The 19,525-nt window shown below is 37.8% G+C and overlaps 2 protein-coding genes across 3 annotated transcripts in view; both read right to left on the reverse strand.

Moving 5' to 3' along the window:
• The window catches only part of LOC129725813 (homeotic protein Sex combs reduced), a 219,558-nt gene extending 218,579 nt beyond the window's left edge, over positions 1-979 (reverse strand). Inside the window, exon 1 of the mRNA XM_055682195.1 lies at positions 521-979. The gene's annotated coding sequence lies outside the window, so the exon portion shown is untranslated. The remainder of the gene's footprint in view (positions 1-520) is intronic.
• An 867-nt stretch (positions 980-1,846) lies between these two features.
• The window catches only part of LOC129730392 (homeotic protein antennapedia), a 215,350-nt gene continuing 197,671 nt past the window's right edge, over positions 1,847-19,525 (reverse strand). For both annotated transcript variants that reach the window (XM_055689707.1, XM_055689698.1), the window contains exon 5: positions 1,847-4,053. In XM_055689707.1, the coding sequence (XP_055545682.1) occupies positions 3,806-4,053 (248 nt within the window). In that variant the 3' untranslated portion in view covers positions 1,847-3,805. The remainder of the gene's footprint in view (positions 4,054-19,525) is intronic.

The raw sequence follows: 19,525 nt of genomic DNA on the forward strand, positions 1-19,525 counted from the left end.
TATCAACATCGTGTTGTTTTTTCATCAATATTGCTAAGGTTAGTGGTAAAAATTACTTAATTTAGTGGACTGTGTCGAATCGTGAGGTTGGGTGTGAAAATGCGGCGTGATATCGCATATTTGTACTCTTGACCGTACGTCCTCAACGGTGCATGGATTTTTTTACTCTCAACTCATAGGAAATTTTACCTAAAACATTAGACATTAGTTCCCATCGAGGGGACAAAATTTGCAAGGTCAAATTTTTTTTATGTAGGTATACGTCTGTAAGAGCAGTTTTTTTGCAAATAAGACCAAAAAATCATCGTAAAGAACGATATGAGACTGACTTTGTCGCAAACACAGCCTCGTAATATAAAATTTGTATCTGGAATGCAGATCCAATCATCGCACTGAGCAGTTATTCACTAAACTACTATGTTTTTCAATCAAAATTGAACGAAATAATCAAAGGGCTCCCTAAAATTCGTTTAAGGAGTCATTGCTGTAGACAGTTTCACTAATTTTCTACCGTACTTACCGTTTCTTTTCTGCGCTCAAATTAAGTTCACACACACGCACACTTTCGATAAAGAAGCACTGCTGAAACCCTTCCGGAGTTATCAAATGTTTCACTGTTTTTTTTTCTCCTCAAAACAAGTTTCCGATCCCAGCCAAAAATGAGGTTTCTTTATGGTGAAAAAGAAACAACGAAGCTGCGACGCCTTCTGTGCGGACGATCGAAACTTTGGCCCGGGTTGAGAAAAATGCGTCGGTTTAATCGGTCGATGAGCTGTGAAATGGTCAAAGTTGCGCTGAGGTCGCGGCGAACCCGGGGGGACACATTCGGTTCGATTTGGTTCCGTAAATGAGCAATTTCACTCGAATTTTAATTTGAATCCCTGATTTATGGGACCCGGCACACAGGCGAAGAAATTTATCTATTCAAATGGTCAAAATAAATACACAAGCGGGACACAATGTTTCACTTGTGAATAGATTGTTTGGAAAAGTGGTAAAAAATGCTTTGCGTGACTCGAGCAGGGGTCTCCGGTGAAAAAGGCTCTGACCCGCAGCGTTCGGCGGTCTGAAAAAGGCTATAGCAAAGGGCAGGGCTTCTAAGCGCAAGAGAAAGCAGGACGTAAGGTGCGAAACTCCGAACAAACAACAGAGAGAAATATAGTTGCTAGCGGTGAAGCATGTGTTGTTTTATTTTTTTGTTATTTGGGTACAAGTGATCGTGTGCCTAGATCGATTTCGTCGATTGGTTTCTTTCTGCCGATTTCCTGACTGTGAAAGAAAACTTGGGATACCTTTGCAACCCGCTGCTCGTCTGTCGTTCCATGTCTTGTAGGAAACGGAGGCAGCATTCTGTCTGCATAAGCAGCTAACAAGTTGCTTATTTTACTACCTTCGCCTGCCAGGCAGCGCACGAGCTTTCAGGTTTTTGTGACGGCGGCGCAGGCAAACAAGAAGAAGAACGGCAGAAGGAAACGGAGGAATAAACAAAATCATGATTAGGCGGGCACAACTTGGATAGATCCCACTTCATAATGGCCCCCAGACGTGCATATTTTGAGTGAAGAGTTCAAATCTATCAATCTGGAACTATTGACCTCTCACTCGGGGTTTTACCACGACCGATTCAGTCACCGGGTCGTCGTAAGCTGGCATCCTTTCGTTGTGGTTGTGTTGCGGAGGATTTTTCTGTGTGTGCGCTTTTCGACGAAAATGGTTTAAAAACTATCGACGAAGCACAGTGTCAATTTCGCGAGTCGATTGTTTGATTTCCTTCGAGGAAATAATAATAGTACAGTTTTCTTCGCTACTGATTCTTCATAATGACAAACAATGCTTCACATGCCTATTTATATAATTTTATCTTTCTGTTTATTACTTGTCCATTTTGTGTGGGTCAGGTATTTACAAATTTTGTTACATTTCATTACCTCATAGTTCAAAGTATCTTAGGATCTCATTTATGCATAACATAGTTTTCTGTTCTTTTAACGAGATAGGTTTTTTTATATTTATGTCTTATTTCTGTAGCGTTATCCCGTACCAATTATGATTATATATATATAGTTTTTTTTTACGTACATTGTTGTTGTCATCATCAGCAATCGCGTGTCGATACTTTACGTACTTTTAAAATTTTTGGGACTTGCATCTTTCTTTCTTCTGTTTGTTTTGTATTTATTACACAATCCTTAGAGGCTAATGTCATGAGTTTTACGCATAGTTTACTTTTTTTTTCTTCATGATTTAGGTTTTGTATAAATTATAAATACACATTTCACCTTGCTTACGTATTTCGATTTCTGCGTATATATGTGTGTGTGTTGAGTGTGTTGTGAGTGTTTGTTTTCTCAACCAATTCCCCAAAATAGTGGTTGGTGCATCAGAATAATCACAATAATTCACATTCGTATCCTACCTTTTCAATGATTAATTTTTTTTTACACCACTATGGTCTGAACTTGGGTTTGCTGTAGTAAGTTTTTTTCGTTCGCTATCCATAATGAACTATCGCGGATAGTTTACAGTTGGATGCCATAGTAATTTTTTGCTGTTGTTGTTTTTCTTTCTTGTAAAATATATTCTAAATTGTTTACGTTTCCGATTTTCTACTAGAGTCGTATACCACCTTTCGTATTTTGGAAGTTTGCTGACCTCCACGTTACCGTTTTTTCTTCTTAGTTGTGCCTGGTTTTTGGGAGAACAAAGCTTAGTTGAAGACAATCCTAACACAAGGTGGAAATTGAACTTCCATCACTGGGATCTCATGACTATATTGCGGTAATATAGAGCCTATTATAATACATATGAGAGCACTACTTCTCAAGTTTGAGTTTTATGGGCACGTATGAATGAGTAACAACGGTAAAAATCAAATAAATTATATCTTTCTCCACTTTACTATACTGCGAGATTTAAATAAAAAATTGAATGCAAAATGAAAGTGATTATCATTATTCTATTGCCTTTGGTATAGTTGGTTTGGATATTATCTTTCACCTATCGTTTTGTGCTGAGTGAGGTTGAAATCATCCCGCGCAGGGACATCGGAAACAGACGTCGGTCGTCGAGTGTGTGTGTGTGTATTTGCAAGCTAAACGAAAAAGGAGTCGAACGGAATACTGAACTCTGGGGAGTTTAATTTTGTGGGTTTGCCAAGCACTTGATATAATTTTTTGATTCGAGTTTTTCCTCATCCATGTAGGGTTCTTTTTAGCAACTTTTTTTTCTTCTTAAACGTTCAAGCACTTTTGTACGTATAGTATTAGAATATTCTAGTAGTTTTTTTTTTCTTTACTTCCACAAATATTAACCCTTTTATCTAAAACTGATAAAAGGATTTTGTTTTGTTGCTTTCGCATTGCACAATTATTTTCACATGTTTCCTAATTTTTCTGTTTCCATTTATCCTGCAATCCGTTTGATGAATGTTTAGATCTTGTAATTCTAAATTAACATTAGTTTTGAGGTCACATGAGTTGTTTTGCATCTTTTTTTCTCCGTATTATTTTTTTGTATAATAAATTAGTAAATGTGTGTGTGTTTTTTTTCACTTGTGTACAATAGACATGCTTCTAGAAATACAAAGTTTCAAGTATCGCTTCGAGGCAGATTGATAAACAACGCAAAAAAACATCTGAATTTTTTCGACTCTGAACATGATTTGATGGTAAAAAACGAAACTAAAACTGATAAAGCAAGGGCGTCGCTCATAGTACAAATTCCGAAGAAAATTAAATGGAGGAAACTTTGACAGAAATTGCTAGTACTTTACATGCTTAGGCTAGAGAGATGAACACACAGTTGTTTACGCCGGGGATTGCGGCGGTGTCATGTCATTCTCGTCTCCGGATCCTGGTTCGCCCTTTGTCTTGTTTTCCTTTTTCCACTTCATCCGCCGATTCTGGAACCAGATCTTGATCTGACGTTCCGTCAGGCAGAGCGCATGGGCGATCTCGATTCTCCGTCGCCGGGTAAGATAGCGATTGAAGTGGAATTCTTTCTCAAGCTCCAGCGTCTGATACCGTGTGTAGGTTTGGCGGCCACGTTTTCGCTCTGCAAAAAAAAGAAACAGAAAGCTTGTTATTCCACCATGCGATTATTGCGATTCACACAAAAAATTCACCGAAATTCGACGGCTGCGGAATATTCAGAACACAAGAAGCGATACGATACTAACGATTCATTATGAATAGGCAAGATGGGATTTGGAATACCTGATCCTCTCCGGGTTCTCCGTAATGGGGGCTGCAGAGCAACGAATTATCAGGTGATGTATTTCTGTATGTTTGTGCTTCGTTTTCCCAACAACGCAAAACCAAAACCAAACAGAAAAGAAGCGTCCGACAGAAATGGACTCTTCTGGCTGCTAACTAACGTATAAACGGAGGAAGGAGTGGAATTAATAAACGTTAAAATTTAATGAAAATTAATTCGGTGTCAAAATTCACCTTAATTAGATGTGTAGAGACATGAAGAAAATTTTAATTCGTTTTCCATTTTCTGTAGTTTGTTCCATTCGGAGGGCTTTGGCACCGATGCCGAGTCGAGTTTTAGAAAGCATGGACTTGGAATGACGGGCGAAACAGTTTACCTCGACCAAAAAAAAAAAAGTAGACCATAATTGGATTTACAGCTTACATTATTACGCTAATCCGTACAGCTGCGAGCAGATTTAATGATTGCCTGCAAATCTACTACAACCAAATTAGTGGCCAAAAGCCTATTTCCATCGGTTCCGGCAAGTTCGCGCTGTTTGCCTCTTAAATTTTTTTTTCTAACAGTGATCCGTCTATCTGTACACGTCTATGTATAGAATTCTAATTGCTTATTCATCATTCGAAGCGGTACTTCAAGTAAAGACCCAAAAAAGTTGCTTTCTGAATTTGAAATCAACTTTTTTCCACCGTCTGCCGCTTAGTTTCGAAGGGTAGCGAAGAACACATTTTTATTCATCACCAAATTGGCTTCAATCTAGCTGGCAACCTTAGATGAGCATGCAGAGGGTAGAAAAAAAAACTTTCAAAAGGAATCCCTCATCCTGTCTCAAAGTTCCCCCTCTGGGGTTGGAATTCTTCTTTTTCGATTATCTGCAACCGCGGCCAAACCCGACAGGGCCCGTGGCCCGTTCGGATTCGGGGCGGTGAGTTTTTGTCGTTTCCGCCAATGTGTGCAGGAGTGGTGATGGCGGTCGGTGGAATGGCTGGCTGGCTGACTGTTCATGTTCCAGTCAGCTGTCAAATCTTTTGACATGGGTGTTCAAGTCCTGCTTTCTTTCCACTTTGCTCTTTCCAGCCTCTTCGGAGCACACCAGGGACTATGGCCAGCGGGCCATGAGACCTCCAGGATTCAGTCGGCTGCAAGGCTTAAGGTTTCTTCTTCGGTTTCGGTCGGCAAACGTTTCAGAAATTATTATTCATCTCTTGATGTTTCTTGCACTCTCACACTCGTGGCCGAAGTGATACGTGAAAGTTTTTTTTTCCTGAAGGGTTTTTTTTATGATATCTGTTCATATCATAACAACAACAACAACCGGATCGGTGTTTGCTAGGAATCTACTTCATTGTTGTAACGATTTTAAGGGAAAAATATTCCGTTTCAATATTTACGCATTCAGTAAAGTTGATTTAACATTCATATAAAACGAATATGAAATGAATCTAACTTGAAAAATGATTCTGGTTACTGATTCGTTGACTTGTAAAGACGAAGATTTCGAATTGAGAGTACGAATTTGGTTGCAGGCTCATAACAATAAAAATTTCGGGCGAGTATTCGTGATAAAAAAAAACAGTCAAAAAGGTAATTTTGTGGGCTAAGTTAACAAAGACACAAATCAGTAAGAATTCAGGAAATTTTTGCCATCATCTCGGTTTCTTGAACAGGGATTCAACCTGAAAAGTTTTGGGAAAATTGATGTTAATAACCGTCGAGTGTCGTTTGGGTCCAATCGTTTCAGTGTCACTTGCTTTCATTTACTGATCATTTGAGGTGTGTCCCCCTTCAGGATGGACTTCGCAACAATCATTGCAAATGAAGTAGAATATTTGGTTGAATAATAGCGTGTACTTTAGTATAGAGCCAACCCTGAGAGTTGTACTGCCTGAAGTCATCAATCAGCTATACTGACCCATTTTTTCCAGGTGGCCAGTGGCAAACTCATTATTTTATATTTTGAATTTCTCACGTTAATAGCAACACTTTTTAATCTAATAAAAATGTAACAACCTCCAAAAACTTGCTTTTACCAGAAAAGAAAATATTTATTTACTCACAGCTCTACATGTCTTGTGTCCGGGCATTATGGAAACTTGATGAACGAATTTGATGTCTTCCGAACCCTCGGTCATGTCTGGAGGCCGGTAGTTGATTTTCGAAGACCAGATAATGATTTTTGGTGCCATTTTGACATTCAAAATCGCGACTTCCGAACTTTGGAAATCTTTGAAAATTAATTTTATACACTGCAATATGGATACGGACATCCAAAAACCACAAATCCATGTTCGGCGCGATATTTGAATTCAAGATGGCAGCTTCCGATTTCATGAAAAAATTTCACTGAAACGAACCATTGCTGTCTAACGCTATTTTGAATTTTAATTCGCAGCTTCTGGTTTTTGCAAAGCTGTGTCAAACTAAAAAATATAGCATTTCTTATGTAAAACTGGTCAATAAATCGATTGGTGATGGTTTTTATTTTGTACAGGGCACCGAGAATGGTCTATTTTGTCCATTTTCACCCTATTTTTGCGTGTTTTTGAAAATATAGACCTTTTCCCGTGCCCTGCACAGGATGAAACTATCACCAATCGATTTATTGACCAATTTTACATAAAAATGCTATATTTCAGATTGCCAACCCAGCGGCTTCTAATTAGTGGAAATTTGGGTTCACTTTTTTCCCAGTGTGCGATGTCTTGCGTTATCTCAAAAGCTGATAAAAATATTGAAATACTCCCCAACTTATGGCAGGAGAGGTGATGTAGCTCATGGAATAGAAGAAAGCCAACAAGTAAATGAGAGCGAGAACAAAAGAGAAAGAGAGAGAGAAGAAAGAAAGCGAGAGAGAGAATGAAGAGAGCGAGAGAGAGAGGATGAAGAAAGTAAGAGAGAGAATGAAGAGAGCGAGAGAGAGAATGAAGAGAGCGAGAGAGAGAGAATGAAGAGAGAAAGAGTGAGAATGAACAGAGAGAGAGAATGAAGAGAGAGGGAGAATGAAGAAAGAGAGAGAGAATGAAAAAAGAGAGAGAGAGAGAAAGAATGAAGAGAGAGAAAAAGAAATGCAAAATATGTATTAAGAAGCGTGTTTGTGTCTCAGAGCAAATCATTTTACTTCTACTTCGACAATGAAAACCTCAGAATAGATTATTCCACTGAGAATCACCCTCTTACTGGAAAAATGTTAGTTGAGCTTTTCTTAGCGAATAGAAGAAAACATCAGTCACATTTGCAAGCAGCTTTAGTTCTTTTTTGTCAGTATGAGAGGTTTCTGCTGTGATTAACATTTTCTTTACAATTCATCAATGAATGTTTTCTGGAAGAATGGTTATATTTTCTTTCCAAACACGTTTTTCTCGAATTGAGCTCAAAATTTCAAACTCAATTTTTCGGGCATATTACATCGCAAAGTATTTTTTGAGTATATGAATCAATCTAATTTTTATTCAAACATATACAAAGTGAAGAAAACTGAATTTCTTAAAAATTTAACTATAGTCAATGCACTGACTTTAGAAAAATTGAAAAAAGTGATACCTTTTCTATAACAACATTAATCAGAAAATATTTCCATACAAAGAACAGAAAATTTCGAATCAGGCTTGTTTATATTTCCTCTCCAACTGAATTTTAGCTACTTCGTCAAAATTCGAAAAAAATTCAGTTATCAAAAACTTTTTTCTGAAAGTAGGATTCTATTTACAGCAAAAAGCTTGAGTTTTTTATCTGGCTTTTTAAAATAATTTTTCTTCAATAACCGTGAGTAAAAATATATTTTTTGTTCCGCATGACAAGTTATAATCCACAGCTATCAATCTACATTGTATGCTCTAATTATACTGATACCTAAAATTGTTTAATTAACATTCGAGTCGAGAGCACCAGTCAAATCATAACTGGAGTCTCAGCTTGTGTTGTCATAAATAGGAAGCTGTGCAGCCGCAGGTTACAAAGTCCGCTTTGTCAAACGGGTGGTCGTGGGTTCGAATCTTAGTAGAATCAAGCCATTGGATGTAAAAAAGGGTAAAGCATGGGTTTATTCTCAGGCTCCCTCACTCTTCCTTTACACTGAAATCTATAATGCCTCTGCGTGACTTCCGCTTAACAAAAAAATAAGTCCCTCTTATTTATAAAACTGGCTAGAAGGATGCCCAACGAAACTTCTCCAGGGAATTACAATCGGCGATATTTGACAGGAGGAACAAGGGTCGGTATGGTAGAGCAGTAAGCGTTTTCAAAGGGAGGTTAAAATAATAATACACACAAGCACGGATAAATAATAAGCATAATAGTATAATAGAAGTGCGTGATACAGCAGACACCCGGGCATTTCTCACAATAGATAAACGATTCGGGTCGCAGTGAAAAAGTCCTTACAGGAAAAAAATATTGCCATAATGCCATATAAATAGGGATCTTCCCAGATTTTCAAATTGCGCGCCAGATGAGCAGATGAACCTCAATATCTTCCAGACATTCGGCAACCAGCCAGTGTTGTCTTGCAAAACGGTCATCACTTCAGGTTTTGTACAAATTTTTTTCAATCTTCTCACATGAAATGTGGCGTATTTCAAGAATTATTTTCCAAGAAATGACCGTTCGTGATTGCCAGATTCTTACTTTTTATTTGCATTTTGGCAGTTTTTATTTAAAATTTAGTGACATTGGTCGCATCAGCAAATTTATTCTAAATTTTTATTTTTATTTTATTTAATTTATTTATTCTAAATTTTCTCTAACCAAATTATTTTTTTTTTTTTTGTTGAAGACAAAATGAAATCCATGATAAAAACTGAAGCCCAAGAATAAAAAATGCAAATACTATTTTAATAATTGCATATTCTAGCAAGTGTTGGATAAATTACACTGGTCAACACAGTGAGGGGAGGGGTCTCAGACCAGGTAATAACCTTTTCCGGCTCATGAAACCCCCACATTCAAATTTCCACGCCGAGCCGCTGATCCGTTTTTGCATTTACTCTTGACATACGGACAGCGTTGCATTTTTATTATATAGATATCTAAATAGGTTTAGGATACATCACACTGGTCAACAAATTTTGCCCTAGAGGTCAAACTGTGAAAGAAATGAAAGATCATAACTTTTTAACCGTTCCTGTGAATTTCGGTCACAGTAAAAAGAGAAAAAGATCACAGTAATTGGCCGCCAGGTTCGTCGCTCCTAATTGCTTACGGGAAAACTTCTTTTAAATCTCTCATGACTTCTCGGACGAACACTTGAATTTCGCATAGATTCTCTAGGGTTTCTCACATTGGAATCGTGGGTATCTCCGATAATCCTAATAAAAATCCTCAAGACTGCTCTGTCTATGAAAGCGTTAATTTAGGAAATCCTTGTCATATGTCACCAGGTGAGATTGGGACAGAGAAATCGTGTCACATAAGGCAAACTGTACATAAAGATTATATTATTATTTTTTCAAAGAACAGCTCATTAAAACAAAGAATCAAACATGCTTATGCATTTATGCTCACAGAAAATTTAAACAACGCGATTTTTAAAATAGTACGAGGGTGGTATCCAAGATACGACCGCATGTTTGACGTAGGACTACGATAGTTTTATATTTTATTTAGAGAATTTAGACTTTGTTCGATTTGACCACGTTTCACTCTCGACACGGCACACAAAAGCCAAAAACGAGCGGTTATATTTAATCATAATTTATAGTTTTCTTGTTTTGGTTTTAAACAATTCAAACTCAACAACCACCAAGAGAAAGGCATTTTGTCCATTATGTTGCCGAAACCGAAACCAAAATAGACATGATCAAAGCAATGCCGTGCTATACCTCTAATTACTCGGAAGGGTCATATCAAGTGTTTAGGTCGTTGAAGGCTTCATGCGGACGTTGCGTTCCGAATACTTTCAGATTATTGAGCCTTAATCCATCAAACGACACCTCTAACAACTTACAATCCTAAAACTAGTTCATTGGTGGCCACATATTGTTAAGGTCATATGCCACCAGAAAGTCATAAAAAGAAAAGCGTTTATTTTTAAAAATAATTTAGATTATTTGTTTGCAGACATCTATTTAAAAAGAAATAAACACTGTTTTTAACATTGATGAATACCTTTCATCCTAATGCAGTCAAATTTCTTCAACACGCGAAAAGGCAATTTTTTATATAGGTCTTAATTAAGAACGATTTAGTAGAAAGCAAACTTACTTTCATCTTCAATTGCGCCTGTAAAAGATAGCTCACTCACCGATTTCAAAGCAGTATCATTGTCAGTTTCATGCAACTGCTTAGCAAAGAAGTCACATAAAAAAATCCTGTATTTACAAGTTCGTTGGAAAAGTGACGATAAAGAGTTGCAGTTTTTAGTAGAAAATCTATATTCACAAAAATTTTGAAATTGACATTGGAATTTATGAGGATGTAACATGTCACAGTCATTTTTTTCATTTTTGGCCAATTGAAACATTTATTCATTAGGCAGAACCAGAAAAAAATTAATCAGTTTTATGATACCAATGAAAAAACAAACAACAAAATGCCATATTTAAAAGTCATCCGGCTGTTTCCTTCAAGAATAAACCTAGCTCGGTTTGATAAACAACATTAACCTCTCCAACTGATGTTTGCATAATGTTGTTCAATTACAAGTCTGGCAATGACAGGTTGTGTTCATATGTTTAGTATCTTTACACGGTTGTGTTCATATGTTGTGTTGTGCGACAGGTTGTCTTTATATGTTTAGTAATATTTTCTTGCAGATGCTGATGTAATATTTTTGTAATTGAAAAATACGAATATGAATGTTTGAAACCTAACGTCAAGATGCATATAATTTGGGTTTTCTCTATACCACAACCGCGTAATGCAACTAGGATTGTCATATTGAATTAAATTTATTTAACTGGAAAAATAAAACCATCAGTACAGCTTAAACGAGCTATCTGAACTATCTGTTTAAAAATCTTTACGAAGCATATTGGTTTTCTGTTGTCTTGCAAATAGACTATAGTTGGTCATTTAAATAAATCTGAGAAAAACAGAGTGTAGAATTCAAAAAGACAGCAACCCAATGCAACTTCTAATATTAGGAATTTGAAAGAAGTTTTTATCATTAAACATGTATAAGAAAATCACTACGGTTGCAGTTCAAATGCCATCTACTCGTCACGACAACCAAAAGGAAACGAGCAACGGGGTAGCAAGCTTCTGATTAGTAGAATGTTAACACAACTTTTGTTGATGAGATATTTTAATTATTATATAACAATCTTTCGCAATATTCTACCTGTCGATTAAGACATCGGTGTTTGAAATCTGTTCAGGGGTAGTAACACAATAAGCACTTTAAAACGATGACAAAACATCTGTTGCAGCTATATAAAGCGAGCTCGTGATTGGTTGAAAGCTGCGAAACTGAACTAGAAGAAGTGGATTTCAACTGAACTTTTTACTAATTTATGTTCATCGTACAATATACAATGATATGCCAATTATTATATCACATGCTTTGGCAACAGTCGTCGTTCGATCAAGGTCAAAATCCGTTCAGTTGTAATCACATATTGGATGCAACATCCAATATCGTGATATACTGTTGCGTACAGAATTATTTTATCCCCGGTCGCACAGCGTAGTGTGCGAACACGCACCACTGTACGTCGACAGCAGCTACATTGTTTCCACTTGGCTTGACTGCACACAAATGGCAATCGAGTGCTACTGCACTGACGACGAGCGACCGTCTTCTCATACATGGCTCGGTGCAGTACTGTTGCCTGTGTATGAACTTTCCGAAAGAGCTTTACTTTCAAGACATCAAAATAGTCTAGGTTCATAGAAGCAAATATCAGTTGACCTGTTGGGACGGGGAGGTTCTGTCCAATTTTTTTTTGCCACTGAATAGAGGTTGTCATAGCAAGCAGTTGGTGTCCACTCATGAAGTCTGTGCCAGGAGTGCTCGCATGTGATTGGTACATTGTTCGTAAAAATACGACCTTGAAACTTTTCATCAATTTTCACTGTTTAACAATTAAGTAACAATGATATATGAAGAGTCACAAAATTGTCCATCATTTTATCAATCCAACGACATATTGATTATTGTGATCCATCATGTGGTTACATCAGTATTACCGTTTGAAATCTTTCATCCCGACGTTACATCTTGGTTTTTAGTTTCCTCAGAATGTATCTCGATATAGTGCGGTTAGACGTAGTCCTACGTCAAAATGGTTAACCCTGTCTTTCGATTTTTCAATGAAGGATAAAAACTGCTCGAACTATGTTGGATGACAGTTGGTACATGAAGGACAACAATAAACAATTTTTTAAAATCACGCTTTGCTCTGGAAACGCAACTTTAACAAATGATATATAAAAAATGATATAGCTTTACAACCCAATTATAGATACTTGTGAAGTGTAACTTTCTTCTCACCAAGACGTCAACTTCATCGAACAAGTTTTTATACTGTCTTGTTTTCACATATCGTTTTCGCAGAGCTTTTGCCTCGAATCTTTGAGTTAATCACAAACATACATATGCAGTTATTTCAACCGGGACGTTAGCCATGTAGGCTTCAAATGGTGAGTTGACAACCTGGAAGGAGCGACCGACTTAGCTCCGGTCCTCACAAGTTCCTATCCCACGCCTCCACGAGTCACATGATCACAATAGACTGCCAGCTGAAACATGGACAATTGGACACAGCTGGTTGGCGTAGCCTGGGCAATGTTTTCAATCCGGCAATAGCAAAGTGAGAAGGTGCGACGCGATCATGGACGCGCTAACCATATTCCGGCGGTGGAGCGTCTGTTCACCAAGATGGTGCGGTTCAAAACAGCGTCTGTTCACCATGTTAGGGGCGGCTGATCGATGTCCTGGTGTCAACGTGGGACTCTAAACAGTGCTGACACGATGGTCCTCCGGCGAGACAGGGGGTTGGTGCAGGCCTTACACGCCAGCCGTAAAAATCATCAGTACAGGAAGCAAACAATGTAAATTCGGACGTCAGCCATGATGAATAATCCTTCCTCGTTAGTGTCAGTCGTTGAAATTAGGTTCTAAGAAGTTGAGGCGTCTTTGGCTTGATGCTAGATTGACACGAGGTCCATATACAGTCGAAGTATATACTGTTGCATTAAAGACATGAGTTATCATCCGAAAAGCACGCACGTACAAAAAATGTCTAGGAAGATCGCAACTGAGTCGAAACCTAATCTGCTGGATTCGATACAACTGGTTTTCATAAAGCGTGAATAATTTAGATTTCCTAAACTGATATTCGTCATATATTTTCTAATATTGCAGGATTAGGCAATGCGTTTTCTGGGTTTAGAAAAAGAACCCCAAGCTTACTGGCTTAGTAGTTTAGTTAAGCCGAATTTAAAAAAAAAACTCTTTATTAGCTGCATACTATTTCCAATACAGATCATATCGTTTACATCGTATGCGAATCTGTAGGATTTTTCAAAATAAAACCTGCAGATTCATATTTTTGGATTTTTGAGAAATCAATTAGAAGGAATCCCTATGCGATTCATACAAATTTTATCTGTGTCACAAAAACGAGTCCTCTCACGATTTCGTAACCTAGTTATAGGTATTCTAGGAATTCTCTCTCAGGATTCTCTGCGTGTTAGTTAGGGTTTACGCCTTTCCGACTTGGCTGGAAGCACACAAATTCATAGGAAAGGTTGAAAATATTTTTTTTTGTCAGTTTGAGCTATAAAGCAATTTCTTTCCGTTTTACTTAACTAGTTAACACAGGTTTGCTTTTGAGCTCAAGCTGAAAACAATTCCTGCCAATTGTGGTGCCCTTAGACAACTCGGAAGTGCGTTGAATCTTCACAAACTTATATTCATTTACGTAGAAATGATGAACCCGGTAAGCAATTACTATGCGACCTTTTGGAGCAGATCCGAGTTTGCTAGGAACACCAAAATTCAAAAAAAAGATTAAAAAGCTATATTTTTTTAGTTTGAACTCTAGGGCAAAACCTATCATTCTAGTTCCGACAAAACCCACACCTTGTGGTATCTGTTCATTTTATGCTGATATCCAGAAACCGGAAGTTGCAGGTTTTCAGCTCTGTTTGGCCCACATCTGCGTTCAAAAAAGTCTCTACATTTTGCAATAGTAAGCATCATACAGTCATACTTTAAGGTGAATGCTTAGCTAATTTTCCAATCAATTGCTGCATGAATGTAAAAAATCTCTTTAAAACTGACTGAGCTACAAGCATTTTAAATTGGCCAATTATCGTGATCCTCTCGATATTTTCGTTATTTCGATTTATATCTCTATCCCAGAATGTTGCCGTAGGACGTAAATCTACGCCAGAAAAACTTCCAATATCTAGTTTTATTATGTTTGAAACGCTTTAACTATCTCCCAAATGCGTTCCCATGATTTTAATGAGAAATATTTTTTTCTGTTTTTCTGCGTGAAGGGTTCCATTTTGCAGCTCCAAAAATTTATGCAATGATCACAGGCATATTATAACTATAAACTACAGAAATGTTTTATATTCCGACAGATTGGAATTGCTTCAAGTTTCAATCTTGTTGAGTGGCAGTGAAAACTTAAAAGTAAAAAGCATAAAAAAAACGAAAAGTCCGAGCCAAATGAAAGGTTTACAATTAAAAAAAAAAACTTGTTCTTCGCGTCGTTATTGATTTTACAGATTTAAAACTAGAAAATTTTGCATGCTTTGAATAACAAGTAAGAAAAAAAAAATTACAAGTTTTGTGCGAATGTTGTAACAGCGATCGAACAAACCGAATTTCACCTATCCGAAAATTTTTTTCATTCATATTACAGTTTTTTTTTATAATCGCCAAAGTAGAATTCTGAATCATAAAACACTTCTGATCATTAGTTGTTTTAAAATCCTAAGTTTTGAAATTTGAATTATTACACTGGCAGTGGCTGCAAAAAAGTAAAATTATGTGAAACCGTTATTCGAATCCGAGTTAGTTTTTGATATTTTTCGTAGCAAATTGCCGAAGGATTTCTTGTTTTTATCTAGCGATTAAGCCTCTAGAGATAGCTTCGATAGTTTTTCTATGAACATTTATCCGCAATTTTTATTTCTACAAAAAAAGTAAGCTAATAAATCGTTATTATTGGGGACTTTGTTCAATGTCTATTTGATTCAGTATTATTCAAGCATAACTGTTTGGTTTCAAATTTTCAGTATCAAACACAAAGCATAGAAATGAAGGTCAGGTGCAATTTTAAGGAAAGAAAAAAATCCCCAAAAAACTTGCAACTTAGATTTTTACTGATTATACAAGATAAGATGAACAATCAATAACTAGTCACCGCTTGGAAACTTTACACCGGCTCGCAGTGAGTGCGTTCCGGTTTCCTTCAATTTTTTTTGCTGCGTTTGGAAGGTAGAACGAAAAACTCACGCCAAAGCAGCAAAGACGCTTGGTACACCTATATGTAGGTACATATATATTGGCAGCGCGGAAAAAGTGATCAACTTTGCAGGAAAAATTGACTCCTAAATGAGAAATAAATAAAGCATTCTCCAGTTCGGCTCTCTTATGTGGGGGAATGCGCGAACTGAAGCAGTCCAAAGTGTGTGCGTACGAGATTGAGTGTGCTCCATGTATGCTGCTAATGATTGCAATCAATTTTGCTTTACATCTCAATTTCTCGTGACTTCTTTTTTGTTGTTGTATTTTTTTTTTGCTGCGTACGAAATATGCTGCTGGAACTTAGAGCTTAAGAACGAGTGCCGATATCGATCGGTGTAAAAGATTTTATTTTAGATTCCATCTACTATTCGAAAAAATAATTGTTATTGACTAAAGCAAGAAAAAAAAACATTTCGCGTTATCAGTAAGTATCGATTGTAATAGAACTATGATTAATCAAAATGACAGACAAAATACGGGCATAATTTTTCTCTTCGCTATTACTGCAGACGCGGAGAGAGATAGAGAAAAAAAGTGAGGAACCTCGGCCTGTTTGGCATCAGTTTTGAGCTCTGATGGAACCGTGAATACGATAACGGCCGCCGCGACTTATAGCATTGGAAAATAAACGCGAAGGTGTGTCGCCAGGGACATACTTGTCTGGCAGCCAAGTGAATAAGCGGAGGAAGAAGTTAACAAAAAACTATCCCAGCAACAACAACAACAACGACACGAAACGGTCGATCCAGGCGCGAACGTTCCGGGCTGCAAAGTGAGCACTGGCTTTGTAAACGGAGAATTCTATATAAAAAATCTCTAAATAATATGATAATGTTGGAATTGAAATTAAGACATTTTTCAAACTGTCTCTTAGCGTAATTTTTCATCGGTTTGCCGCGTGGTGGAGCCGATGGGAGCACGGAAATTACCTCCGTCCATATTCCGTCCTGTGTTGTCTTTTTCTGTGCGCGGGACTCCGGGCCCTGGAGTAAAACCTCCTGCGGTTCGCCTTCGCGAGCGGGCCATCCTCCTGAGCTCAGTGCTGCATACTATTTTCTCTTTCATTTTCATACTTTGAATTAGCTTTATCGAAAGGTGAAAAATCATCTACCAAAAAGACTGATAAGGAAGTCTTGTGTTTTTTTTTATTCATCTCTCCTTTATTTCGTTGTACCCCTTAGTCGGATCAACATTCCATCTAGGAGGAAATTAATGGTTATTATAAATTGATATTTTATTCCACCACCAACAGGCGATTTGGCATTTTGGGAAACGATGAGTTGGTAAATATATGAGAAAAAATGTTTTTTTTTCCTTCAGCTATTTAACTTTAATCTCTTAATTCAATAGGACGATGTTTCCTATTCCTCACGCTGGCACCGCAATATTAATGATGCTCATTTCGAACACAATTAATAGATTACGCTGCGCGTCAATCACTGTTTCGAAGTAGACAAGAAGAAAAAAGCACCCTGTTCTATGTGTGTGTAGAACTGAAACTCTACAATAAGCTCTTTGCAATAATTGAAAACACATTACAATCCGTTGCGGATGACGAAAGGTAATTTCCGCGGTGAAGCGTAAAATGTGCTGAGGGGCACTGTCCTCATCAACAAGTGGCTCGTAATTTTAAAACAACTGGCGCTTCTCCCACTACGCTCTTTCTCATGCTCCATCTAACGCCGCCACCGATTTCGAGACTCCGAGTAGCAGCTACTGTGCGATCGGGCAGGGAAAATCCGGCCACGAAGCGTCACGGCGCTCGCTCGGAGGACCGCAGGCGTACGAAATTTCCCGGAGCTCGCAAGAAGGAGATAACGATCGATAATAAATTTTGCCTTCATCTACTTTGCATTTTCGGCACATTGCTGTCTTTTCAATTATGATCATTTGTAGTGTGTTTGTTTGTATGTGTTATACGATGAGCTCAACAATCGACTGTTATGACACTCGCGCAATAGTAATAACTAGTGCGCGAGGAAAAAACGTTGTTTTCTGCTAGGATTTCCACTGCTCTAGCATTCTTCCTTCCCCGCACGAGAGACGGTTCTCACATTTCAAGGCCGCTCGACATGAGAAATAGGTTCTTTTTCCAGAGCAAAGTTTGAAAAATTGATTCGCTCGGAAGAGACACGTGAAAGGAAAAATCTAATATTTCAAACATTTTCCGACTGATCTCATCTCCGCAGCGCTAACCAGAGGGAAATCCGTATACATTCTTTGTTTATCTCATTTTCCCGGTTTTGACAATCTCCTTCGTCTTTCTCGGATCGAGTGAAAGCGGAAAAGTGTACTTTACTGTGTTCGACAAAGGTTTTCCTTTCTTTTTCACAGTCCCCCGTCAGTGCAGCACTTCTCTCCCAGCCTCAAGTGGGTGTAAATTTGAGATGGTCCCCTCGTTTTTTGCTGCGATGGATTAGAAGTTGGTAGCGGCAATACTTTGGAAAACTTCGAATGTATACGGATTGATACGAGGCTGTGGGTTGTATTTTTTTTTGCTTCCTTTTATGACATCTCCAAGCAGAGGCAAGAAGTGTCGCACTCCAATTTATCAACATCTGAAACACAATCAAAAGATATTTTTCAGGATTTTCCTTTTTGATTGTTCGACACTTTCTTCGGCACATGAACACCAGAGGGGAGTCGGGCAGGATTTCAAAATGGTTAACTGGAGCCACCCGATCGAAGTGTATAGCTTATGAGGACGGTGTTTGATAGCAAATCCCACTTCTAAAGCGAACGAAATCGACAAATAATGCGATAGTAATTTATATACAACGATTAATGAACATCTTTGCGGTAAAGACGTACCTGCTTCTAGAAGTCACGACGCATGTTGACCATAGGATGGACTGACTAACTTTTATGTCAATTCTTCGAACTGGGGGGAAATATCCGTATGTAGCCTAGCCAGTATAAAGGTAGCTATTATGCACTAATCTTCAAACTTATTGATAGGATTTTATCGTTTCGCACTGACACTGTGTGATCACGTAATGTAACGCACAGGAACACCGTTCCTCTGTCACGCCCGAATGGTACTGAATTTACCTTCACTTTAATGTTGCAGAAATGTTTGGTGACTTTAAAACTCGCCAATGATTTGCATTCACCGTTTCTTGCAAACGTTGTAAATTACGCCATAAATTACTCCCCGTACGGGAACCGTCTGGGACGATTGTGCATCCGAATCTTTTCAACTAAAACAGAAGGTGACCAAAGTGAATTGGACCGAAGGATTTATGACCGATTTCACAGCTATGATCAAGTATTGCAAAATCAAAAACCCTACCCGATTATGCAAAATTTGGCCCGGACCCGTTTACCCCGGCAGGAGGTCTTCCTTCTTGAAAGTAACATTTTCGAAAGTTAACCCGCCAGACACAAAGGCAATCAGTTAAAACTGGAGCAAATTTGCTGTGACGACGGCATGACGTACAGAGAAGGAATCCTTTTTTCTTGCCTGCCTCGTGCCTCTTTATCTATCTGTCGATGTCGTCTTTTCTTGCACTGCATTGCGAATTTTGTTTGCTGCCGTCATTGCCTTCCACCTTCATTGCAGTAAGTCAGTCAGTGCCAAAAACAGAATTTGGCAAAGTGACACACGATAAAGGAAAGTAAGTCGAACTTTTCAATAACAGTTGAGCAGTTCTAACAAACCATTTAGAGGAAATGAACCGTGTGGACGAATTTTGATCCACGAAAGGGGGCTTTTGAAGGAAAATAATTTTCTTTTAACATTAGATCTAAATTTTGAAAGTTTTCTATAATCCACAAATATGTTACACGAAGGTGAATCAGTGACTTTAATTTTGGATACTTATAATATAAATTGTAAATATAAATTCATAGTTTTTCAGTTGTTTTCCATCAAATCCACTTTGATCC

Source organism: Wyeomyia smithii, chromosome 1, assembly GCF_029784165.1.
Source record: "Wyeomyia smithii strain HCP4-BCI-WySm-NY-G18 chromosome 1, ASM2978416v1, whole genome shotgun sequence".
NCBI classification, from domain to species: Eukaryota; Metazoa; Arthropoda; class Insecta; order Diptera; family Culicidae; genus Wyeomyia; species Wyeomyia smithii.